General features: G+C 36.8%; 1 protein-coding gene across 3 annotated transcripts; it reads left to right on the forward strand.

The window, feature by feature from the left end:
• Positions 1-770: 770 nt before the first annotated feature.
• Positions 771-24,680, forward strand: LOC109071291 (voltage-dependent L-type calcium channel subunit beta-4). 3 transcript variants are annotated; one of them, XM_042764091.1, is made up of 14 exons: positions 771-1,000; positions 2,628-2,703; positions 15,584-15,700; positions 16,982-17,104; positions 17,188-17,315; positions 18,276-18,352; positions 18,771-18,790; positions 18,959-19,039; positions 20,269-20,327; positions 20,417-20,526; positions 20,659-20,810; positions 20,929-21,024; positions 21,309-21,494; positions 22,110-24,680. In XM_042764091.1, exons 1-14 carry the CDS (start codon positions 930-932, stop codon positions 22,371-22,373), a joined length of 1,560 nt encoding a protein of 519 aa, XP_042620025.1. In that variant the 5' UTR covers positions 771-929; the 3' UTR covers positions 22,374-24,680. The 3 variants fall into 3 exon arrangements, with proteins under 3 accessions (XP_042620025.1, XP_042620023.1, XP_042620024.1); XM_042764089.1 differs by lacking the exons at positions 771-1,000; positions 2,628-2,703 and adding an exon at positions 6,996-7,389; XM_042764090.1 differs by lacking the exons at positions 771-1,000; positions 2,628-2,703 and adding an exon at positions 7,453-7,659.
• The last annotated feature ends 1,357 nt before the right edge of the window (positions 24,681-26,037 follow it).

Below are 26,037 nucleotides of genomic sequence, written 5' to 3' on the forward strand. Positions count from 1 at the left end.
ATATGCTACTAATTATCAACCTCATGGGTGAATCCTCATAGAATCTGTTGGAAAAGCAGCTACAGCTGTGTATGATATAAATCCCCCTGCAATTTAGCATTTCCTTATCAGCTCTTAAAAAAGACATGCCCTTCAGTAATTCTCGTTTTTCATCTCATATTCTGATTAATCAATACCTAGGAGGACACTGAGATCCATTATTAGTGTTATTATTAAAATGGCTCACACGTTATAATAGCATTCATTTTACAGTATAATCTTTTGTTTTGAGTAAGTATTGAGTAAGAGAACAAAATCTATGACAGATAAATTGGTTGCACTGCCTTCCCACAGTCTTATGCAACTACAGAATTCACAAATCAATTATTTTTTGTTTATATCACCTTCAACATTTGCTCTTATAGTAATCATAATAGAACATGTTTCATGGGTAGAGTCAACTAATTTGTCTTAAATTACAGCTGGCAAGTGAGAGGGTTTTGAAAATCTTTTCTGCCTGGCACCTGGTAGATTATCTTGTTTAAATAGGGGCTTATTAATTATTATTTTATTGTTGAATAAACCATTTCACAAAATGGAGTGACAACTACCAAACACTTTTGATCACGTTAAAATTAAATGTTAAATTAAAATGTTTTTTAAACACCAAATAGTTTGATATGAAAATGTATGTCTGTCATGACCTCTGCTGAGCTGCTACACTGTACAGTAAGCTGCTCTAGTGGTGACCGCACGCGCTGCGTCTATATACTACAGCTGCACAGCACACACTGACTGCATCATCAGTCACCGAGCGCGCACACAAGCCTCGTCCTCTGACCGCGGACACCACAGCGAAACTGGAGCAAACACTTCAGTATCCTCCTCCGCCGAGCCAGTGGACCGGGACCGAAAGGCAACCACCACCGTGGACTGATGAACTCGCAGAAATGTCCCGTCACATCTACACCCGACACGGGATAGTCGACGGGGTTCAGAAGCCGATTTTTCAGGTAGGAACGCGCGAGAAGGCGATGATGCGATGGGAAGCTGCACCACAGTTTGTGTGTATACGATCAAACGACTTTAAATTAATCCATAATACAAATATTTTTTTCAAATCTGCCAACAATGACAGCATGCTCCCGTTTGAAGGGTTTTTTACTCACTTAAAAATTATTTATATATATATATATATATATATATATATATATATATATATATATATATATATATATATATATATATATATATATATATATATATATATACACACACACACACACACAGACAAACATTCAGGTAGGATTGTGATGTGAATCTGCACCAAACACTAGTATTGTTGTTATGTTGTGTTTGTGTTTTAGTTTTTCCATCTCTTAATGTCTTGAAATATTTCCATTAGCTTGTGATGGAAGACTTTATGTTGTTACATTTATTGTTGCTACAGATGGAATTTTCATGTACTGTATTTGGATGGTTCTCTAAGGTACATGAAGGAATAACATGATACATGTCCAAAAAAAAAAAAAGTAGTTATTAGCATGGTAAATAGTCAAGAAACCATGGTAGTGTCACAGTAACATTTATGTTTTAAACATATGCATTATGTGGAATAATATCTTAAATGGACAGTACAACTGAAAAGAAAAAAAAAAGTCATCATTTGCTCACCTTCATGATGTGACCTTTATTTTTTCTGTGTAAAAGATGTTAGGGACTGACAGCCTCAGTCACCATTCACTTTCATTGCATTTTTACAATTCAGTGTTAGTAAATGGTGAGTCTGTCATTCTGTCACTTCCTTTTGTGTTCTGCAAAAGCAAGAAAGTCATATAGGTGAGTGAATGAAGAAAAAAAAATTCTTTTTGGGGTGAACTTTACTCCACACAGGCTGACTATACAATTAAAAGGATCATTAAAACCAAATGTGTAAATCCAGAATGTGCTAAAAATGAATGGATGTCAGTTTGATCTATTGGTCTTTAATTAGGCTGCTAAATAATTCATGTTCTCATTGATTTCCCTCTAAAGGACACATGGCCTGACCCAGTTTGTAAGCATCAGTGCTTTTTATGCAGCAGATGGCCATAACTTTTACATTTCACCATTTCTTGCAAAACAAACTACTGGAAACATCCGTTCAGCTCAACCCGCTATATATTTCCACCGCATGATCTACTCAGAAGTTGTTCGATGTGGTACTTAGTTGTGGATTGCGGTAATACTTAATGGTGGTTTGCAGTTTGGTCTGCTCAACACATTGATGTCTATGTGGCTCTGCAGAGTTCAGCTTCCTCGTGGTGATGCGCTTTGACATCTATCTTAATAGACCCTCCTTATCTGTCAAGCTTGTAGTCACGTAACACCCAGGATAGGTCAAAGATCCTCATGTCTGCTGTATTTAGCTGTAGGTTTCATACTGAAGCACAAAACAACGATGATTAATGCAAGCGATGAATTGTTGAAATGCTTTGCAGATTCAGTTGACTCTGACAGTAAGTTCTATAGCTAACAGACCCCATTGAGACCCCTCTGACAGTGTTGTGCTGGGATACATGGGTGTATGTGTGTGTATGAATGTGTCCTTGTTCTTTGGGTAGAATATGAATGTGTTGTTATGTTGTTCTTTTGTGTTTGTTTGTGAGAGGCACCTACTCGCGGCGCAGTCGACTTAAGAGATCCGACGGCAGTACCACATCGACCAGCTTCATCCTTCGCCAGGTGAGAGTGGAGATTTTTTGGAAATATGTCTTCATTTAAATATTTTGTGATATGACTCTCACACTTGCTTTTGTTTTGCAATGAATTTAACTCTTTTGTCTGAGACTTCATTTTAAGGGTAGCTCATGCTGCGTAGGACATTTTGAAGAGTTTTGAACAGTGACTAATATTCTCAGTGGATAATTGACTACCCACTTTCCATGCGCAAAACTGGGTTACATAATATTTTCTATAGAAGCCAATGAGTTTGCATTTATCCATAATACATATTTCTTTCAAATCTGCCAGTGAAGACAACATGCTCCCACTTGGAGGGTTGTTACTCATTGAAGATGACTCATTTGAATCTTTGCATCATAATTCATATGTTCAAAACATGTCATATGTTGAATCACATTATATGTATTACTGCAGTGGAAACTATCTTTGAATTTAGCGCCTTAGTGCCAGATCATAGTTCTACACTATGGAGCCCATTTCCACCACAGAATTACAAAAAAAATAAAAAATCATTGTGACTTTACATCTCACCATTCTGTAATTACATCTTCTTAATTTTTTTTAAAACAAGTTTATATTTCACAATTTGGTCTTCTCAGAATTGTGAGTTAACATCTTGCAGTTATGACCTTTTTTCAGAAATGCAAAGGAAAAAAGTAAGAATTTTGAGATAAAAAGTCACAATTACATTTGTTGTCATGGCAGAAACAAGCTTCCATGATATACTACAATCATTTAGATATGTACTTTGTACTCTCTCTGTCTCTTTCTCTATACAGTGGGTATAGAAAAGAATCACCCCCCTTTACAATAATCACATTTTGTTGCTTTGCAGCCTGAAATGAAGATGTACACAGTTTTTGTTTTATCCAGCCGTATTTATACCCACTGTATATATTTAGTGTGATTTTCAAAGAATTATACTCTTGTGCAGCTTTTTGAACGGGTCATTTCGTTTCCAAGCAACAGACGAATCCTCACTGTCATCAGATAAATATGAATTGCTCATGGCTACCTTTCCAACTGAACTTATTTGATATTTAGCTGAATAGAGCTGGCATGGATCTTCATAACATCTCAAAAAAAGATTTGGAGTTTTGAAATCAAGCCTGTAAATATTCTTTCAGCACATGCAATATGAAATCATAGAGTCCATTTTCCTAATGGAAATATGATGTAATCCCAGTTGTCAGATGCATCTAGATATTTGAGTTTGCACAGAAGAAGAAATTATCCCAGAGGAAAGCAATGACCTTGATGCCTGCAATGTGGCATTTCTAGTTGTCCCTGAATCTACCCTTGTTCACATGTTTGAGGACTATACTATTCCCTGCAGAGCTTGTGCTGTTGCAAGGCAAAAGCTTTGTATTAAATCATAATGTGGACAGAAGTAAGCCTTCATTTCTATACTGTGACCTGTTCATTGAGGACACCCTACTTTATAAAGTTTGCATATGTATATATTTTTAAATATGATCATAACCCCCCACAATAAATCTATGCATCTCCTAATGTATATAAAAGTATATATATTATATAAATATATATTATATATTATATAAAATGTATATATATTATTATAGAGCATAGGGTGGTACTGAGAGGAAACGTCTTGTTTCTGAACTGCTCAAATAAGGTGAAAAAAAATCCAGGGGTGGTTAATACCTGCTGAGATCAAGGTTAAAGACAAGACTGCAGGTAATCATCACGTATGTAAAAACTTGTCATGAATTTATGGCTGAAACAATCCTATTTAGATGTAGAGAGATTTAAAATGATTTGTTAACTCTAGCCGTTGGAAGTTGTTGCTGTTTTTGTACTTATCTATAATAACGCATTTAAAATTCCTGATCATTGGAAGCTTGTATGAATTATTCATCTTGCTGCTATAGGTCACATGGCTGCACTCTTTAGTAATTCATTTATTTCTTTACTCCCCTGCTGTGCAGCGGGCCAGATTAGCATGACTGGTGATTTGATGATCAGATGTTGACATATCAGATTTTAGAGATTTTCCTGACTAAATGAGATAAAGGAATCAGGAAACAAGGCGCATAATCAACAATCACAACAAAGCAAGTGGGTTCTTTGTGGAATTATCACAGCTATTCAAATGACAGTTAAGCATTAAAATGAAACAAAAATTATTAGGATATTAAGATACACTTTATTCAGTAACAGGCATTTGTTTTGTTTTATCTGCTCTTTCACTCCTATAGCTGATCCACCGTAAATCAAAGAAGAAAAGGTTCCAATTAAATTAGAAAATTTCAGGGAGTATTTCATGTAAAGTGACATTAATTAATTATGCATGTACATTTTACAAAACATAATCCATAATAGTTAGATTCTTTTATTGGTAGAATCTGATGTAATTTTTTTCATATCATGGACAATATTCATTCTCTCAGTATATCATTATTGTTAATAATATATTTTGCATTATCTCATCATATGAACCTTGGTAGATTCAGTTGAAGCAGAAAACTATTGATTGCTCTTGTTCTCTTTTGATGTCTATGGACTTTTCGTGAGTTTATTTTATTAAAGTAGTAAGGGTAAATTAAAGAGGTGAGTGTTTTGTCAGATGAGTCTTTTTTTACTCAGAATAATTTGTTTCATTGAGTAGAAAAGCATGCATGTTGTAGGTGTGCGTTGGGAACTACAGGGGGCGATGTGTGCCAGAGTTTTATACTCAAGAGAGTCCTGATTAATTAACAGCAACACCGTCAGTTCATTTCCATGTAATTACTAGAAAAGACCTGATTGGTCGTGGTTTTCTTATTTTTTCAGTAGCTGGAGTAGTATCAAGGGAAATATGACCCAATAACAGAATTAGAAATGCAACACAACCTTCAAAAAGTGAATGTTTAATAATACATAAATCTCTGTGGAAATATGTCTCATTTTATTTTGTTTGTCCAGGGACATAATGTATTTTGTTGGCGCAATGATGAATGAATTTAAAACTGTAATATTTAAAAGATGCACAGGTAAGGGAAAAAGAGCATTTTGCTATATCTGGTTATAGCTGCAATTTATATACTCCTGTCCCAGTGACCAGTTGGTGTTTTATAGCTTCTCCACATTCATGGGCATGTAATTACAAAAGCAGAGGTATTGATACTCCTGGTAAAGAATGGTCTGGTTCAATACCATCATGTCAAGCTCTCATTTCTCATGTTTTATTCATTCACATCTGCCATAAACTGGTGGTTTCAGAGATTTAGGGACCTGGGGCATTTACTGTATAAGGATGTTTTGTGTGTGTGTGTGTGTGTGTGTGTGTGTGTGTGTGTGTGTGTGTGTGTGTGTGTGTGTGTGTGTGTGTGTGTTTTGCCATTATGGTATACATATTTGCATTGCATTATACTGGTAAAAAATTTTTTAGCTCTTTTTAATGCGTAAAAATGTTACTGTAAAAGATAAAGACTTTCTTTAATCTAATTTCTCAATTTTAAAGTTCAGGAACACCAGTAATGCTTCTCAGTTAGCTTTTTGTTCTCAAATAGGCCTTAAGCCTACATTAGAAAAAATGGTTTGTGGTTTGGCTCCATTTATCATTTTCGCAGTGTGCACTAGAAGATGAATAATTAATATGGTTGCAATTGTTTGCACCATTGAGATGGGTGTCATATTTAGTATTTTGTTGTCAGGATGCATTTGTTCTTCTACTCTAAATGCTCAGTTAGTTGTTGTTTATAATTGTGTTTCATATGTTTGTGTTTGGCATTTTAAGGTATTTAATACATGTTTTTTTCAATGTTTCAAATGTTGTCACTAGTTTAGGACAGCAAGCACTTTCTCAGATAAAACACACATTAGTAAGCGACACATTTAGCCATGCTCTACTGTTTTATTTTATTTAACTATTTTTTATTAAACTATAAATTTGACTAATAATAATAATAATAATACATTATTTACAATATAATGGACAAAATAAACAAAGGAAACAAAAATAAATCTAAAATTCACTCAAGTAAATTAAATTTAAAAAGGCATTTTTTTCATCTTATTTTAATTTGTCAAATTTTTTACAGTGTATGTGAACTAATGCATGAATTGTGAAAAGAATTGTTGAGTCTATATGTGAACATGGATGAAAGAAAGAAATTAAATAAAAAGAGGTGAGATCCAAGATGGTCAAAAATAGAAATGGCAAGGAAAAATAGCAGAAAACCCAGTGGTCAAGGAGTGGAATGCTGTCAGTACCCTGCAGACCCCTTCTCCTCCTCCTTTAACAGTCAACAGAAGAGAGCACTTGTCCTTTCTTACTGGAGTTCCTCTCAGCCAATCAGAAGACAGACTCACTGCTTTGTCATCAGCTTCTGACTGAGGAAGGCTCAGTTTTCCTGCTCTGTTTGTGGAAGCTTGATAAAATGCCAGGTCTCTGCAGCCTCTGGGGAGAACCCCACTTCTCTATGATGTGATCGATCACGCTTCATCCTCATTAATACAATACGCTGGCTTCAGGAGTGAAAGGGGCGACTGTCGTCTGCTTGACATTCCTCCTTCGGTGGTCTTTCTGTGGGCAAGGGGATTGCAAGAGAGCCCTGTTAAACGTACTCTCGCTGTAGCTTCCTTATCCCACATTTGCATTTGATCGTTAAGGTGAACCCTTGGGAATAACAGACCTCCATGTACGACAATTTGTATCTGCATGGATTTGAAGACTCCGAGGTGGTGAGTAAGGGTCTATATGTGCATCTTCACGGTCTTTTCAATGAATGCATGCTCCACAAATGCTCTGAGGATGGCTGGAGGAATTCAGCTCATAGATGGTGCTACTGGTCCCAGTGAGTGTTTTGGGGGAGGGGAGAGGATCCGTATGTGTTTGTGCATGTGTATGGGTTTTGTTTCACTGTCACCTCCACTCTTTCTCCAAACCATGCTCTGTTTCTCAGATGCATCATGGAAGAGGCAGTCGGGGGAGAGCATCAGTCAGCTGTTGTGGTAGCCTGTTATTCCGTATCATTGAGCTGTCACTAATAATGCCACACTGCTTGCTGGTTTAGTCCCTCTTAGCTTGCATGCATTGTTGTTTTTGTCAGCTATACTCAAAAGAAATGCTTGCTTAAAGTGCCACTTTGTTTCTGCTTGTAATGGAGGGCTCATTTAATTAGCATCATTAGATCAGATATAAACGAGTCCCATGGAAGTAGCAGTAATGTTTAGCACTGATGTCTGTACTGGTTACAGCCACATCAAGGCCAGTTTCCTTATTTAAATTCTCACAAATTTCATTACTTTACAACAAGAGATGTTCTTGTTGCTCTTTGTGATGCAGCCTTGTTTGTTAACATGTATCACAAACTATCCCCATTCCACTCAGTGTTACCACTGGGAAAAGTCAGAGCTGGAAAATGAATCGATATGATCTCATCATTTTATCTCATCTTACTTAACAGAAAATATTTTTTGAAGAACTCTGGGAACCAAATGACATTGGAGCCCACTGACTTCCATTGAGACAAATCTTAAAATATCATTTATATTCCTCAGAAGATCCACCTAAAATTAAAATTCTGTCAACATTTATGCATCCTTTTCCAAACCTGTATGACTTTCTTTCTTTTGCGGAAAACAAAAGAAGGCATTTTGAAGAATGCTGGGAATCAAATGACATCGGAGCCCATTTACTTACACTGAGACAATTCTCAAAATGTATTTTATGTTTCACAGAATAACAGAGTTTTGGAAGAACATAAACAGGAAAAATTAATTTTTATCTCCACTCACCTAACTGATAATTAGCTCCAACGTAGTTAAATGACAAGTTTGTTTTATTAAAAAGCCTATGTTGTCAGCAGTGAATTACTCATATTAGCTCTGTCTAGGAAGCTATAGATCTATCTCTCTATCTATCTATCTATCTATCTATCTATCTATCTATCTATCTATCTATCTATCTATCTATCTGTCTGGTACAAAGTATCTGTTCTCTGCTGTGAAATACTGAGAAGCTGTTTAATTTGTGTGGAGGACAATTTAATACCCCGCAGCAAGTATTTTCTCTGAAATTATATGGTGCAGAAATATCATGGAAATTATGTCGTAAGAATGAAATAATGACAAAGTAGCTCCGATCTGGTGGTCTCTAATGATCTTAATATAGCCTTGTGGTCTAATTGTGTCTGCCTTTCTTTTCTCCTCTTCCCTTACAGCTTATGAATATTAAAAGTAATGGAGGGTTCAACCAGGTACTATTCATTGCGTGTAATTGTTTTAGTGTATCCTGTTTTTTTACGTTTATGACATTAATGGTGTCCCACTATTGTTAGTCTAATTGTGCAAACTAGATCCACACTGTTATATTTGCTATTGCTTTCTAAAAAAAGAAACTGCATAAGTTTCAAGCTTCCAGTTCAAAGCGATTGTTTTTCAGTATAGTTTTAAGGTAAAAGTTTTTGAGAAGAACGGATGATAGTGATTGTTCTTTTAGTGACTATTTCTTTTCAGTGAATTGTTAACTAAATTGGACTGAATTAGAGCAGTTAAAGCGATAGTTCACCTCAAAATGAAAATTCATTTTCTATAAATCTAGAACTAGTAGTGTCTGCTTCTGCAAGTGATTCTTTGAAGTTTACAGCCAGTTCACAAATCAGACTGAGCAATTCACGAACATGCTGTTTTCAGGGTAACAGTTCCACAACTCAATTCCAATTTTGGATTGCAACCCACCAGTTGAAAGCAACTAATTTAAAGATCAGTTCAGTCAGATATTAGAAGTACTGACACAAAGCTTTCATCATCATCTCTTAAGTATTTGCTTTCATCAGATGTGGCCCTAAATGGTAGTGATCTCATGCTGTGTTGTGGAGAGATTTATCTGTAATTAAGCACTGCTCTTGCCTGCATTAGTCCTCAGCCCTCATGATTCATCTGCATATCTGCTCACAGGAGGATGCTTTTTTACTGACCGATTTATCTGCTTTTGTTTTCAAAGAAATACAGGGCAAGGAACTGCCAGCGTAGTGGACTTTGAGTGTCCCAAATGCTCTTAGACTCACTGGCATCACAGGAAAATGTTCATGGCGTGCAATCTCTGAAGATAAGCAGAATATGTGGCTTGACAAACCCAAGCCTACACACTTGACATGGTTAGATAATGGTGTACGCACTGAGGCAGAGTACATGAAAGCTGCATGTGGTGCAGCCATTGTGTGTGTGTGGGTTTACTTGTCTATACTTTAATTTGGGGACAAAATTGTCTCCAGATGTTAGCTTAAATCTTTCTGAAAAAATGAAAGTTCTTAAGTCAATTCTTAAAAAAGGATTCTTAAATACAGTAACTAAAATTCTAATATATAAAAATGTATTCTAATATATTCTAATTCTTTATTTGTATTGTGTGTGTGTGTGTGTGTGTGTGTGTGAATATACAGTATATATATGCATATACAGCAAGGAGTCATATCATGAAAAAAATTATTTTCATGTTTTGTTATGATAACAGAGTACAAGTAAACATTGACTTGCAGAACTCAATACTCTCCACAATCCGAGGAGATTATCCATTGAAACAAAGATGTAAAAATGGTGGGATTTTTTCAGGGGAAAAAAATAAATATGAAATGGCCCCTTTAAATAAATATAACTGGGGAAGTATTAATATATTATAGATACATTTCCTTTTCTTTTTCTTGTTATGTTTTATTCATGGCTCCTTCTGAAGTTGAAAGGTTAATAGATTTTGCTATGTGGTAATAAATAAACATCAGTTGGTGAGGTGTTTTTTTTATCTATATCTATATTTTAATTTGAGTTTTATTTTAATTTGACTCAGCATCACACAATTAGTAAAATTTACTCAGTAGTCCTTTCTGGGAAGTTCTCTAATGGGATTGAAGGCAGATGAATCAGAAATTCAGAAATGTATTTATGACCCTCTCATCTATGTGTCATGCCAAACATGATACAGCAAATATGACACTTTCACAATATTCAAAGATTATTTTAAATATCAAAAATGTATTTAAAATTAAATAGTTTTTAATATAAAATCTTCAAATATTTTAATATTTTCAAAATGAATAATTTATACAAGGCTACATATAAAAAAAAAATAACCATTTAACAATTGAACCATTCATTGCTTGAAAATGAAATATTTGACCTCAGGTTGAAGTGTGCTGGCAGACTGAGAAAGAGGAACTGTGCTATCATCTGTTGGGGAAATGTTTCCCATCCTGCAGCCTGCCATCTCTCTCCATTCAACCATCAGTATCGCTGAGTCTGCAGCATAGAGGAAGCAAACCAGCTGGCCACGGGGTGTAATGTTTTCCAAAGTGAAGTGATTGCCTGACTGTAGATTCTGTAAATGCCCAAAATCATTTAGATACCAACATTGTATCCAAATGAGAGCCGAAACTATTTGGATACCGAGATTCTTCTAAATATTTCCAAAAGAAACAAAGTTACACAGGTTTGGAATGACATGAGAGGAAGTAAATAGTGACATAATTTTTCTTTTTGGGTGAATTATCCTTTAGAAGCTTTACTTTTTGCTATATACATGTTTATATGATCAGTTGCTTTACATTTGCATGTTTTGTTAGATCAGACTCTCGTGACCTACCAGTTGAGATCCACTGAGCTAGATAATACAGTAACACATACATATGTTATGATGGGCCATAATATATGAGTGTTTGTTGACTCATAAAATGATTGTGCATCAGCTCAGTTTAAAGATTCTTGACTCGCTTCAGTGGACATCACCTTATGTAACACTGGTCATATGACTTTTCTGGCCATGGAGGTCCATGATCTAGTGTGAGCGCATTGTGCTGGCCAGGGTTGTGAGCTTAAAAACTGAAGTGTCTAATGATGTCTAGTCATCAAGTGAACAGAGATGGAGATCTAGAGATACTGATGTCTATGCTAGTCCACCAGGTAGATCAGAACCAATTCTGACTTGGTCTAAACTGGGCTTTTAGCAGCCACCATTTACAATAATTGCTTCATCCTTAGTTGCTTAAAAAAAAGAATGACACATCTTGTGCACCTTTCATCCACTTTCTTCATCTCTCACAGTGCTAGAGACATCTGTCATGGCAAAAGTGAGTAACCGTGAGCTTGCGAAAGTGATGATATACAGTTAGACACGATGAATGTCTCAGTGTACCATTGAGGAGATGCCAGGAATAGAGTCAGATTCTCTGATGAGGCATCTTTGTTGAGACACGTGTGTGTGCTTGTGTTTTGGGATCTGGGTTTCACTGAACTGCTGTGTCTCTAGTCTTGGTTCTTCCTTCTGCTCTTTATCTTTCTTTTGGTCCCTTGTTTAAGGTTCTTTGAATTTTTGCCAGTATAGCAGATTAATTGTCTTCTTTAACACACACTTCTTAAGGTTTTGTTTGCTTTAGTGCGTAATTTCTTTGCTAGTAGCAGCACAAAATGGAATTGCAATCTGTTCAGAGGTTTGGAATTGCAATCTGTTCAACCTGTCTTCTGCAAGACAGGACCAGATCAGATAGAACACACATAAAAAAAAAAATAAACACCTTCATATGGTGGCTGTAGGAATGAACATAACCCTGAACCTTTTGTGAGAGAGATTTAGCTGCAGTATCCTCAAATGTACGTATATTTTAGTATAATATATTTTGAATAAATGCTTTTGTCTTTTGAACTTTCTATTTATCAAAGAATCCTGAAAAAAGTATCAGTGTTTCTACAAAAATATTAAGCAGAACAACTGTTCTCAACATTAAGAAGAATCACCAAACCAATGATTTTAAAGGATAACGTGACACTTTGCCATCAATTCTTATAGTAAAATATAGTAAAATAGAAAATATTTATTTTACATTTTAATAATATTTAACAGTATTACTGATTTTACAGTTTTAATCAAATAAATGCAGCTTTGATGAGGATATGAGAAAACATTTTTAAAAATCTTACAGACCCCAAACTTTTAGGTAGTGTATACGTATGCATGAGATATATTATTGAAATGTACAGATCATTTTAACAGTATTGAAGATATCTGTTTTGCTTCATGCCAAAGTCAAGTAGTGTACTGTTTTTACTGAGGAATGAATCAAAATAATTTTCTATGATAAGTAATTAACCCACATATTCTGTAGATTTGAACATTCCTTTAATGGCATGTACAGTAAAAAAGAAAAAAGTTCTTTATCAAATGCTGGATGACTGTATTGCATTGATAAAGAGTATACTAGTGGATTGTAAGATAAGTTGATATGTTCTTATGTGACACAGCTACAGGGTTAATGAACCTTCAAGGCAACTGTTAGCTTTGAGCACAATCTTTTAAATTAGCAGATCAAAGCACATGTTGCTCTTGCGTTCATTGCGTCTCTTGCTCTCAATAAAGTAACATTCTGGTTGTAGACCATCTGCTCCCTATCTCATCTCACCACAGCCATTTGTCAGTAGTTCCCTGCTATTCAAAGAAAATAAAAGACTATTTGTGTCATATATCTTTAGCTTTAATGTAGTAATTCTTTACTAATTGTTTTGTAGAAATAAAAATAGACACAACTGAGAGTTGTGCTGTAAATATAAACACTGCTACAAATTAATATGGTTATCATAGCTCATACCAATATTATTTTTTCTTGGAAGAATTTGATGAGAAATGTTTTAGTTCATATTTAAATCATTTGCAGACTTGCATATTTTTGTAAATCTGAGGACATTTAGTAGTATTTATTTTATTTATAGGATTTATTTGTTTTTTTTCCTCAGGGGAAACTTAGAAGAGATGCTTGAAGTCTCAAATTTCTCTCCATTTAATCTCATTGCTGTCTAGGTGATAGATATTTTAAAGTGATCTCTTTGGGGTTTGTCTTTCTTCTGATCCATTCGCCCTCTCTCTTTTTCATTCCCTGTAATATTTTTGACCAAGACATGTATAGTTCTGATTCCGAGGCTGTCAGCTTCAGTCATTTTGTCTGTGATCTGGTTGATTCCTTCAATGTTTCCATCAGCCTGTTCATCAACACCTGCAGTCGGCTGCATTTCTCAGCTTTAGAAACACTGTGAAGACAGTATTAGACCTGTTTACTTCACTCGTACCAGACTGGGTTTCACTGATAAGTGTCACATCTGCCTTGTCCTCTGTTTGTGATAATGTATGAAGTGTCTAACAGGAATTTAACTCTGTATTCATAGTTTCAGGTTCCCTCAGAATGCAAGCTAGGAAGTGTGCTTCTTCATTGCCTTGACATCTATGTTATGCTGGAATTTCTAGTATTTTACCTGTATCATTTATGGTTTCATATATTTGTTTGGGGACTGAAAGTTTTTGGAAGACGTCTCTTATGCTCACCAAGGGAACATTTATTTGATCAAAAAATACAGTAAAACCTTAATATTCTGTTAATAATTTATTGTATAGTGTATGTAGTGGCTGAATGGCTGAATGTCACATGAAATAATTCTGATTTGGCACCAAGGAAAAATGCGTATTTGTGACGAGTGGGGCGGGGCCGAGAGCCGTGGGAACGGAGCGAGGCCGGTGGAGTGATTGGGAAATGAGCGACACCTGCTCCACTCACCGGTCTCGAGTCCCACGGAGAAGATCGGGAGGATACAAAAGAGGAGCGACGACAGTGAAGGACGAGAGAGGACCAGGCCTGGGCTTTATTTTGTGGTTTGGTTTTTGTTTGTGCGCGGCAGTCGCCCGTGAGGGGCTGTCGCGCTATTTTAATGTTTATTTTGTTATTAAAGCTTTTATTTGAGTGTTCGCCGGTTCCCGCCTCCTTCTTCCCGTGATTGTTCCCGTGATTGTGAAGTTTTTATTGTTACGATAACGGGGAGGAAGGAGGGACGCGCTGCCGAAGATCCCTTGCCGCTGGGGTGAATCCGCGGTGCCGTGTAGCAGGGCGTAGCAGTCTGGCGCCGTGGACGCTCGAGGCGGTGGGCTGGAGTGAGTTGCCGGGGACGGACGAAATCGCTGCCGGCCGCCCGTGATGTGGAGGGGCAGCTGCCGTCCATAAGGGAGCGGAGGAGTCGGCGCCGTTCGCCAGGTGGCCGGAGCCTGCTGCCATCCGCCAAGAATGGGGAGGAGCAGGGAACGGGGGACTCCTGCCGGCTGCCCGAAACTGGAGGAGCCGTCGCCATCCACCGGGCGGCGGACTGCTACGCCCTGCTCCACGGCACCGCGGATTCACCCCAGCGGCAAGGGATCTTCGGCAGCGCGTCCCTCCTTCCTCCCGGGTTTCGGCACCAGTGTAATAATATAAAAACTTCACAATCACGGAAAGGAGGCGGGAACCGGCGAACACTCAAATAAAAGCTTTAATAACCAAATAAACATAAAATATGCCGCGCACAAATAAAAACCAAACCACAAAATAAAGCCCAGGCCTGGTCCTCTCTCTTCCTTCACTGTCGTCGCTCCTCTTTTGCTCCTCCGTGGGACTCGAGACCGGTGAGTGGAGCAGGTGTCGCTCATTTCCCAATCACTCCACCGGCCTCGCTCCGTTCCCACGGCTCTCGGCCCCGCCCCACTCGTCACAAATACACATTTTTCCTTAGTGCCAAATCAGAATTGTTAGGGTTTACATAATTTTTTTTCCAAACCTTTAACATGAAAGATTATCTTTATTAGCTTCTGCTTGATGCACTGCAATGAATACATTTACAAAACAATACAATACATTTACATAAAATAATAAAATTACTATGTGCGTAATACAAATATGTGTCATTATAGACAAGCAGAAGTAAAAGTTATTCCTCCCACTCATTCTTTGTGAGGTGTAGCACACACCCACTGTAAATCATGCATCAATCTAGATACATTTGAGGGTTCTTGAGATTGCTTTACATAATGATACTTTTTCAAGGTGCCTTTGCATAAATGGCAATAATTTGATAGAAATTCACAATGTGTATGCAGGGTTCCGCTGATTCTTATACTAGCAGACCGTCCGACTCAGATGTCTCTCTGGATGAGGAGCAGGGTGGCCGGCAGGAGAAAGAACAGCAAGCCACCGTTCAGCTGGAGAGGGCAAAGGTCAGACTGTCTTAGCCAGAACTACCTGTACTGTACCTATGCTATTTCTCAATTTTTAAAATAGCAAATTGTAGAAACTATTTTAGGGTGCGTTCACACTTGTAGTTCAGTTCTCTTGGTTCATTTGGTCCGGACCAAAAAAGAAAATGATACATTTGGTCCTGGTCCACTTAGCATTCACACTGTCATTTTTGACAGCGAACCTAAAGATACTGAACCTAAAGGCATAGTGATACATTCACAAGCTGATACCTTAATACCCCAAGCAAAAGGTGTGTTTGACTTAATGCGGCGCTGCGCAGACCGATCAGTGTATGACATCAAAGGACCTATTAGGGCTGGGCCTATAGACGATGGCTGACAGACATCACAATGTTAAGCTGACATCACTGAGACTCACAACCACAAGGACTCTATACTATGAGCGGCAGTACTTACCACACATTTGACAAGATAAGATGTTTGTCATTGGTGCTCAGGATCTGCAAATCATTCGCCATCGTTCTGTCAGACATTTCTCCTTACTCTGTGTATGTGGTAAGTGAACGTTCATGCACTGTAATGCAACAGGCTACCACTAGCAAGCAGCGTACCTTTTAGTGGCTCTTAAGAACGCGTTATTTGTGTCATGCTTCGGGCACACCCCTAACTCGTCCATCACGATGTTTCACTGTAGAAATCATCCGATACAAATTTGTTAGACATCACCCAACCCTAGTACCCATTCACCAATTGGTCTGCTGAGTGCTTTAAGTCAAACAGGGGTGTCGTCTGCTGGACTAAGCGCACTTATTGCTGCGTGTACTTATGATTTTAATTTTCACCAACTGCGAACTCACAAAGAGCTCATAAAAGGCACTTTACCTCCTCGTTGCTCCAGGCTTGCCCTCTGCTCATTTTGTTTTGGATACACCACTCGTTACACGTCGTCAAATCATGTCGCATAGCATCCCATTTTTTCATTAGAAGTATTTGGTCCGTGTTGTGTTAATATTTAATTCGAACTGCACCAGAGTTTGTTTGGAAGCGGACCGAGACCCATCTTTTTAGATGTCTCTGTCCGCTTGGTTGGTGCACACCAGGGTTCGGATGGAAGCATTCACACTTACTCAAATGAACCACACTAACATTGCAGTCGCACAAGAGTTCGTTTTAATCGAACCAAACACAACAAGTGTGAACACACCCGTAGAGTTATTTAGTTTCTATTATCAAGCACAAATGGTAATTAAAACCGCACTGATTTACTATTAATCAATATGTGCTTTAAATCTGTCTCAGGCCAAAGCAGTAGCCTTTGCCGTGAAGACAAACGTTAGCTACTGTGGTGCCCTGGATGAGGATGTTCCTGTCTCTGGCACTGCCATTTCCTTTGATGCTAAAGACTTCCTTCATATCAAGGAGGTGAAGAAGTCATTTATTTAATGAGAGCCTGTCTAGCTGTATAACTTTAAACAAATTTCTTTGTCCTCTGTGTATTTCCACAGAAGTACAACAATGACTGGTGGATTGGGCGACTGGTGAAGGAAGGTTGTGATATCGGTTTCATCCCCAGTCCCTTAAAACTAGAGAACATTCGCTTACAGCAGGAGCAAAAAAGGGGCCGCTTCCATGGGTAAGACTGACTGCCTTACAGGAGAATATATAAGGAATGAGTGAACACTGAACCTTAAACAGGTTTGAAGGCTACTGTTCAAATTTCAGAAACCAAACTTCAAGATGATTACAAATGCCCTTGTACCTCATTGTTTGTTGTAGCATTGTTCTATTTAGAACACAGGACGGGTGTTTATTCATGGGACAACTAATTTTGGAATTGGTACAATGTGCTTTTTAAATACCGAGCATGATCGGTCATAGTTGTACGTAGGTGTTAATTGAAAGAGAAATGACACACGAATGCTTTGTATGAGATACTGTGTTCTTTCTAAACAGAAGTGATCAGCAGTGTTGAGTCACACAGTAGTCATACCTCATCACTCTCTCAGATAAAATGTTTGGGTTTAAAGGACAAAGACATTTGCACTTTTCTGTTCTTTCCTTAAAGGAAAAACGTAATATGTCTGAAATAGTGATCCAAATACATCATTTAAGACATTTACATATTATTTACCTTAAATACAATAACAAAGATAAATAGAGTTTGACATTATAGCGTATTCTAGCTCCTAACATCTTTGTCTCGCCTCAGGCTGTCCAGATGTTTACACAAAATTACAATAAAATGCCCAACTTGATCTGACTGCCACAATATTTCATGCAAAATGAATTTAAAAACATTAAGTACAAATTATTTATTTCTGAGAACATAACTGGATTCCAATTAGACATGCAATGTGATGAGCTCATATTTTTGTTTTGAAAGCTATATTTAAAAAATAGTAGGCAGTATATATACTGTGTGTGTGTGTGTGTGTGTGTGTGTGTGTGTATGTGTGTGTGTGTGTGTATATATATATATATATATATATATATATATATGTATGTATATACAGTATATATAATATTGTACACTAGTATTCCATTCTGAACATGGTCCTTAATTAACACCATCCCCTGTTCTTTATTGCTATAGGAAGTCCAGTGGGAACTCCTCTTCCAGTCTGGGTGAGATGGTGTCAGGCACCTTCAAGCCCAGCCCTGCTTCTGCAGGTCAGCTTCAGTCTTGAGACTTAGTGAAGGGTTCCAGTTCACTTCTGACTTATAGGCTGGTTTTATAAAATGTAACAGAAATTAAGGAATGAATGGATATTTTCCTGTAGCAACGGAGGAAAAAAATTGTCTGTCCTTTTGACTGTTATTGCAAGATATGAAATGTCAAAATTGTTATTACTTCTTGACACAAAACAAATATGGCTGAGAAACATAATCTGTAGAAGCTGTATTGCCCAGTGACATTTAGTATAATATTAAAAAGCATACAGGCCTAATGCTATGCACTGAAAATTTCTGAATTATTATTATTATTTATTTTTTTTTAAATAGAGAAAAGATGCATCTGATTTTGATGTATTGTTTTTGTGGCTTGTTTTAAACTACCTTTTAAAACTCATCTTTTCCATCATCACAGGTAAACAGAAACAGAAAGTGGTGAGTTAACTGTATTTTATTTGTCAGTTCTATAAATTATAAATAATAGTCCTACTATTGTAATAAACTGCTGTTTTGAGCTATTGCTGTGTTCATGCAGTAATCAGTATGGGACTATTGCAAATAAACAGCATATTGTTCCCCATCTAAATCTCTGTTATATTGCAGGCCGAGCACATTCCTCCATACGATGTGGTCCCTTCCATGAGGCCGGTGGTCTTAGTTGGGCCATCACTTAAGGGATATGAGGTAGACCTCCCCCAATCTCTATGGTGTATGCGTGTGTATATTTAGACATGGTAACCAGGGCATCACTTCTTAAGCAGCAAAGGAGAGGGGATGTCGGTTTGTCACTGAATAGCAGTCATCATCTCCAAGCAGAGTTGCCAAGGCAACAACCTTCTGGGTACAACATGCCAGTCTCAAAAATGGAGCATGGTCTGAAATTAGAAACAGAGGGGGAAAAAAACACAACCACCATCCCTGAAATCAGCTTGACAAGTGTGTTAGCATGAACCATCTGAATATTAGACAAAATCTCTAGTGAAGCACCTTTTAGCATATATCATGATTGATTTGAGAAAGACAAACAGCTGTTTGAACATTTCCGCTCATTATTCAAGAATATACAGTATGTCATCTGCTCTGCTCTGTTACAGAAATTATTTAAAAGATCAGTTCTCCCAAGAGGAGTTTGTTTCTTCATCAGAACAGATTTGGAGAAATTTGTCATTACATCACTTGTTTACCAGTGGATCCTCTGCAGTGAATGGGTGCCGTCAGAATGAGAGTCCAAACAGCTGATAAAAGTATCACAATAACGCACAAGTAATCCACCTAACTCCAGTCCATCAATGAATTTCTTGTTAAGCGAACATCTGCATGTTTGTAATAAAAAACAATCCATCAAGATCCATTATTTTCCTTCAAAGCATTGCTTACAGCTAAAATATGAGTCCTCTATCTATAATATTATCATCTTGTCTGAATCAAGTGAGAAATAGGCACAGATCAATCACCGATTGCAAGCGAAAACAGTTCTTAAAAAATATATCTGTGGATTTTGAAGTGAGAGGACAACAGGAGGAAGCATTATGATGGATTATGGACTATATTTTGTGTGCCTTATTGATGGATTTGTTCCTTACAAACATGCAGGTTTTTTTTACTTCAAGACGTTAACTGATGGGCTGGAGTGGTGTGGATTACTTGTCGAATATTATGATTTTTTTTCAGCTGTTTGGACTCTCATTCTGGCAGCAACCATTCACTGCAGATGATCCATTGGTGAGCATGTGAGGTAATGCTACATTTCTCCAATTCTGTTCCGATGAAGAAACAAACTCGTAATTTGTTATTTCCTGGTTGGATGCTTTTGAAGTAAAGTAAATATATTCCACAGCTTTTCCAATGAATCTTTCAATAAAAAAAAAAAAATCTAATTGTGTTTACTCTCCTGTCCATGGGTTTGAATACAGGTGACAGATATGATGCAGAAAGCACTCTTTGACTTCCTGAAACACAGGTTTGAAGGCAGGTGAGGGACAGCTTTTAATCTGCTGTGGATTTTAAATAACTTTGCTGTACACGTGGATAGATTTCACTACATTTATTTCCTAACTGCAGGATATCAATCACAAGAGTAACCGCAGACATCTCTTTGGCCAAAAGAACTGTGCTGAATAACCCTAGTAAGAGAGCAATCATTGAGAGATCCAACACCAGATCCAACCTGGGTATGTCAGCTTATATTTATTTGCCACTGAGCATTTCTAACTGAATTCAAGTTAATTAATTAATGTTGGACACGTTTACTGCTTCTAAATCAGCATGATGACATCATGTTGAATGTTTCCTTTTTCCGACAGCGGAGGTTCAGAGTGAGATCGAGCGAATCTTTGAATTGGCCAGATCCCTTCAGCTGGTTGTGCTGGATGCCGACACGATCAACCATCCAGCCCAGCTCATCAAGACTTCTTTAGCTCCCATTATTGTCCATGTCAAAGTGTCTTCTCCCAAGGTAACAAGTTTGAATTCCTTTATTAAAAACTTTATTAACAATGTATTATGTAACAATGTATTAACAATATCTGTTAGTTAAATGATTGTCAATAGTTATTGCATGTGCGTGCTTACAGGTATTGCATCGGCTGATCAAATCACGAGGAAAGTCTCAAAGCAAGCATTTAAATGTACAACTGGTGGCAGCAGACAAATTAGCTCAGTGTCCTCCAGTGAGTATCCAGAATAACATAACAGATCGATTCTTCTGTTTTAAAGTGTTTGCAACCCATTTTACTTTCATAATCTGACATACACTATCCCTCGGCAGTTTGGGGTCAGTAAGATGTTTTTAAGTCTTTTATGCAGTCGTTTATACTCTGCAAGGCTGATATGATTTGATTAAAAAGTTATGTGACAAAATAGAGGGAGATGGTTGAATGGAAGACATTGAAAATAAAGGATGTGACATAAAAAAAAAAACACTGACTACATTGCTGTTCCTGCCCTGTTCCAGGAAATGTTTGACATAATTTTGGATGAGAACCAGCTTGAGGATGCATGTGAACATCTGGCTGAGTATCTGGAGGCCTATTGGCGTGCAACTCACACTTGCCTCAGCACTCCTCTGAACCCTCTGCTGGGCCGCAACCTGGGATCCACTGTGCTCTCACCGTACCCCACAGCCGTCTCTGGACTACAGGTGAGTGGAGACTTGGGACTCAGTTTTAAATATTCCAAAATATGATGATTAAAATGTGTGGAAACTCCTTGCTAAGCTCCGCCACCTTGGTTACTGTTGGCATCACAAGCTTTATACAGCGTACCATAGGAATGAACTGGAGATTTCAGAGATTACTGAAGATTTGCATGAAATTTCAGGAACAAAAATTGCTTATTGAAATATTAGGTTGCACTTTATTTTAAGGTGACCTTGTTACAGTGTAATTATACATATAAGTACTGAGTATTTATAAATGTACTTTCTATATGGTTAAGGTAAGGATTTGGTTTGGCTTAGGGTTACTTGCGTGTAATAATGCATAACTCATTGTTATTACAATAGTAAGTACATGTAACATGTAACAAGGACACCTTAAAATAAAGTATTACCAAATATTAAGTTTATGTGTGCTTGAATTAAGTTTATTTTATTTTACCTTTTATACTTTTTTTTCTACAGAAATTGTTCACTTACTGTATGTAGTAACATGATTGAAAGTAAATGCTTAATACTTTCCTCTGAAAGGGATATTTTGGATTTATTTTAAATTGTACTATATTGGTTTCGCTGCTAATATTGGTAACCTTTCAACAGAGCCAAAGAAATAAAAACAGCAATCATATCAGTGACAACTCTCCAATGGAGCGGCACAGCTTGATGACCTCCGATGAGAACTACCACAACAACGAGCGGCAAAAGAAGAGTCATAACCGCCTGTCCTCCAGCTCCCAGCAAAGTCGAGACCACTACCCTCTGGTAGAGGAGGACTACCATGATCCCTATCAAGATGCGTACAAACCTCACCGCAACCAGGGGTCCCCTGGGGGCTACAGTAACGAATCGCGGCACAGACTCTGAACAACCAAACCACTACAGCTAGAGCTATGAGATAAACCTCATGTAATTGTGTAAATCCTTTCTGAAAATGCAATGAATTGTGTTGAAGGGATGACAGCTATAGTACCATCTGGTCCATCCAATTTCTCCTAGTAGAGGCCTAACCAAAGCCCTGCATTGTCTATATTTGCAGGACTTTTCTTGGTGTCATGCTAATTTTCACCCTGAACTAGTGCCGGCGTGCAGAAATGCTCAACAGTGCTGAGAGCCAATCAGCATAGAGCCTTTTTACAAGATTTCAGTAGCAAGTGGAATGCATTTGCTGTTTTGTTTCTTCTTGTCTTAGTATTTATGTTAGATGGTCTCTTCTTTTGCCCAAGCAGCCTCAGGTATGAAGCAGGAATTCTTCATAGGTGCCAAACTCCAAGAGGTTTCTTTTCCCACTGTCTATTTTCATAATATATATCTGCAAATAGTATCAACACACTTTTCTGAGCAGAACACAAAAGATAGCACCAAATTATCCCTTTTTACATACACCATAATGCCTATAGTTCACTCAGCGCATTGCCCAGGCCTACGAGTGGGATGTCGTTGCAAAAAATTATACCATAGATACCAGTATCAGGTAGATTTTAGCATTTTAAATTACTTATTAATCTTTATTAATCTTATTAAATTAATCTTTATTACTTGGTTGTAATAGTAAAAGTATGAATCTCATGAAACCTTACAAGATTTCCAGATTATTTTTCACCCAAAAATCAGAAGAAAAATAATCTTAATTTAAAAATAAATATAATAATAAACAATACAATGAAGTGTGTTTTAGGACCATCAAGACTTGCATCTTGACATTTTTTCGTGAAAATTAAGCTCCCCTATTTTAATGTCTGCAATAAAAAAAAACCTAAGATTTTTTTTTTTTTTTTTTTTTTTTTTTTACATTGTAAAGAATTATGCATCATGGTAGTATTTGTTGTATTGCTTTTCATTTCAAAATAATTGTTAAAAAATACTATACATATTATGGTAATGAATAAGAATTTGAGCATAAAATGTGCTTAATTATCATTCAAATATTCTTAAATATTCATTTTTTTCTTTATGCTATACTGTATAATATATAGGGCTTTATTTATTTATTTATTTTTGGTGAAATGTGGCCTGAGCTTGTTTTGTGAGATTCTCAGGGGTTTTTTGAGTTCATATCACACTCTTGTTTTCTGACAGAAACAACACAGTAGCTTGTGTCATTAAATTTTGTGGCAGCTGAGTGGAAATCCATTCTGTCACTGAGGGAGTGTTTACTCAACACCATATTCAACTAATAATGGAAAATGTTTTGGTAACTCTTTATTATAAGGTGGCCTTGTTACACGTTACTTGTACTTACTATTATAATAACAATTAATAATGCATAAGTGCATGCACGTAACCCTAAGCCAAACCCTAACCATATAGTAAGTACATGTTGTTAATTAATATTACTCAGTATTTAAATGCATAATTACACTGTAACAAAGGCACCTTAAAATAAAGTGCAAACAATGTTCTAAGCATTTTGGCCGTTCATTTACATGACAATGGCCATTTGGGGGCCTCAAAGTGCAAACTTCTGAAATCAAAGTGCAAGTTTTTGAAAATGATACCATTATCGCCTCTGTGTAAGCGACTAAAAATTGTGATAACGGTGTTGCGCAAGCATATTACTTGTTTGGGTAGAGTTTCTTTACAAAGTGACATTGCCAACTACTGGCCTGGCATGAATAATACAGAGTTTTTAGTTGTTTTAGTGGATCAATGTGAACGGGGATCGTTTTGACAATGTTGTCATCTGTACGCGAAACATTTCAAAAACGTTTGTGTTTTTAGTACATTGTTGTCGTGTAAACGTACCCAGAGTCAGGTCTGTGGATCACCATGAAGTTTCTCTGTTCTATTAAGCTTTATGAAACAAGTTGATTATCGATTATTATGACTGCTACTAGTCTTGAACTATTTAGTGCGTGCCTAACCTATAGTATAGTTACTGGTTGCCATAGCAGGTACACTAAGTATTGGAATTAAATTAGACTTTAGACTAAGATACAACTTAAAAACTATAAAATGAAATGCTTTTTTATTGTTTGTTTTGCTTGAAAACTTTATCTGTAATTTTCTTGCTATATTTGTTTTCATCAGGCCTGGTTGCAAAAGCTGTTCACACAAACTGAAGTGCTCAGATGAACAAATCACGTGTCATTCCTGCCTTTGCATGTGCAAAACTACCTGGTTATGCTGATGGCTTTTGTGATTTTGACGAAAAACATCAGATTTTGTTTTCTAGTCTCTATCTCATTTTCATTTATTCAATGAAAAAATGCTAAGCAGCTCCAGACACTACTTGTAATTGATGTTAGCAAAGTTATTTAAATGTTGTCTGGATCTTGACATTTGCATTTTTCTCGACTTGTTTCTCGGTACTGCAAATCACAACATTTCTGCAGTCTGATTTGATTACCTTAATTGTGTTGTGTTGTACGGTGTTTCCTCTCACAGAGATCGCTGTGTTTGTAATGCTCAAAGAGAGAACAAAAGCAGTGTCCATTCAGTTTTACACTTTCTGTGTTGCAAAAAGCATTTGGTCCATATCCTTCAGTGGCTTCATATAGTTGAGGTTTAATCCTAAACGTGTGTTAATACTAAACGTTTGGTGTGGGTTTGGATCGATGTGAGGGTGATGAATTGATTTGTTTTTTTTAGTTTTGATTAGTTTTTAAGTTGTAGGTTTGGTAATTTATTAATGTGTTTGCCTTGTGCAGAACCAGTAGAAAAGAAACTCTGTTCATAGGCTATTTTCAGTATATACCGTTCGTAGCATTAGAAAGCATTCAGTAAACGTTTTTTAAACGTTTCTTGCTGCAGTTGAGGGGCCAGTAGAAGTCGAATGTAGTTTGGGTGAAGTGTCCTTATTCTCTGATCACTGCCACTCCCATTTCTCCATTATCCATGTGCAATATTTCATAAAAGAAATTTAAAGCAGGCTCAGTACATTCTCAGAAGCATATAGAATGTGAGGATTCACACTATAAATGTGTAAAGTGCTAATTAGGAACCAGATAACAGTATTATTCTGAAATAATATTCATGATCATTATTACTATTGACTATTAAAAATATGTTTTAAGCATTTTTAGAAGTTAATCTAGACATTAGTTAGTGTCCTTATGAAACCTCCTTCTATTTGTGGACATCCTCAATGTAACTTACAGTATATATTTTTTTTTCCAGATGTACAAAATTTTATCTGTAAAGAATCACAAATTTTGGTGTGTTCCATAACTTACATCTCAAGGTCCTTTGGTCACTTTTGGTGTCAGTACTGTAGCCAACACTCAGGACCACCATTGCTGTTATTATTATTAGTATTATTATTCATTTCAAATATAACTATTTTTTCAATTTCAGTCAACACATTCCCTGCCAGTAACTTTTTGCCTTAACTTTTCAATAAGGTACGTTTGATTTTTTTCCCCCAAATTTTGTGAACAGAAGGATTCTTTTGATGCCTCTTTTTTAAAAGAGCTCTGTGGACTTAATTCATTTAAAGGTGTGTTAAGCATTTTCATCCTATATTTAGATTGTTTGTAGAAAATTGTCAACAACTCTTTTCACTTCCTTCCTGAGAATAATAGTTTTTTTT

The sequence above is a fragment of the Cyprinus carpio genome, chromosome A9, assembly GCF_018340385.1.
Source record: "Cyprinus carpio isolate SPL01 chromosome A9, ASM1834038v1, whole genome shotgun sequence".
Classification (NCBI taxonomy): Eukaryota; Metazoa; Chordata; class Actinopteri; order Cypriniformes; family Cyprinidae; genus Cyprinus; species Cyprinus carpio.

What these genes read in the sequence shown, in the direction of transcription:
- LOC109071291 (XM_042764091.1), top strand. Translation starts at nt 930, where the DNA reads ATGTCCCGTCACATCTACACCCGACACGGGATAGTCGACGGGGTTCAG. An exon ending in CCAGCTTCATCCTTCGCCAG is followed by an intron (nt 2,704 to 15,583) that starts GTGAGAGTGGAG and finishes ATGTGTATGCAG; the next exon opens with GGTTCCGCTGATTCTTATAC. An exon ending in AAACACAGGTTTGAAGGCAG is followed by an intron (nt 20,328 to 20,416) that starts GTGAGGGACAGC and finishes TCCTAACTGCAG; the next exon opens with GATATCAATCACAAGAGTAA.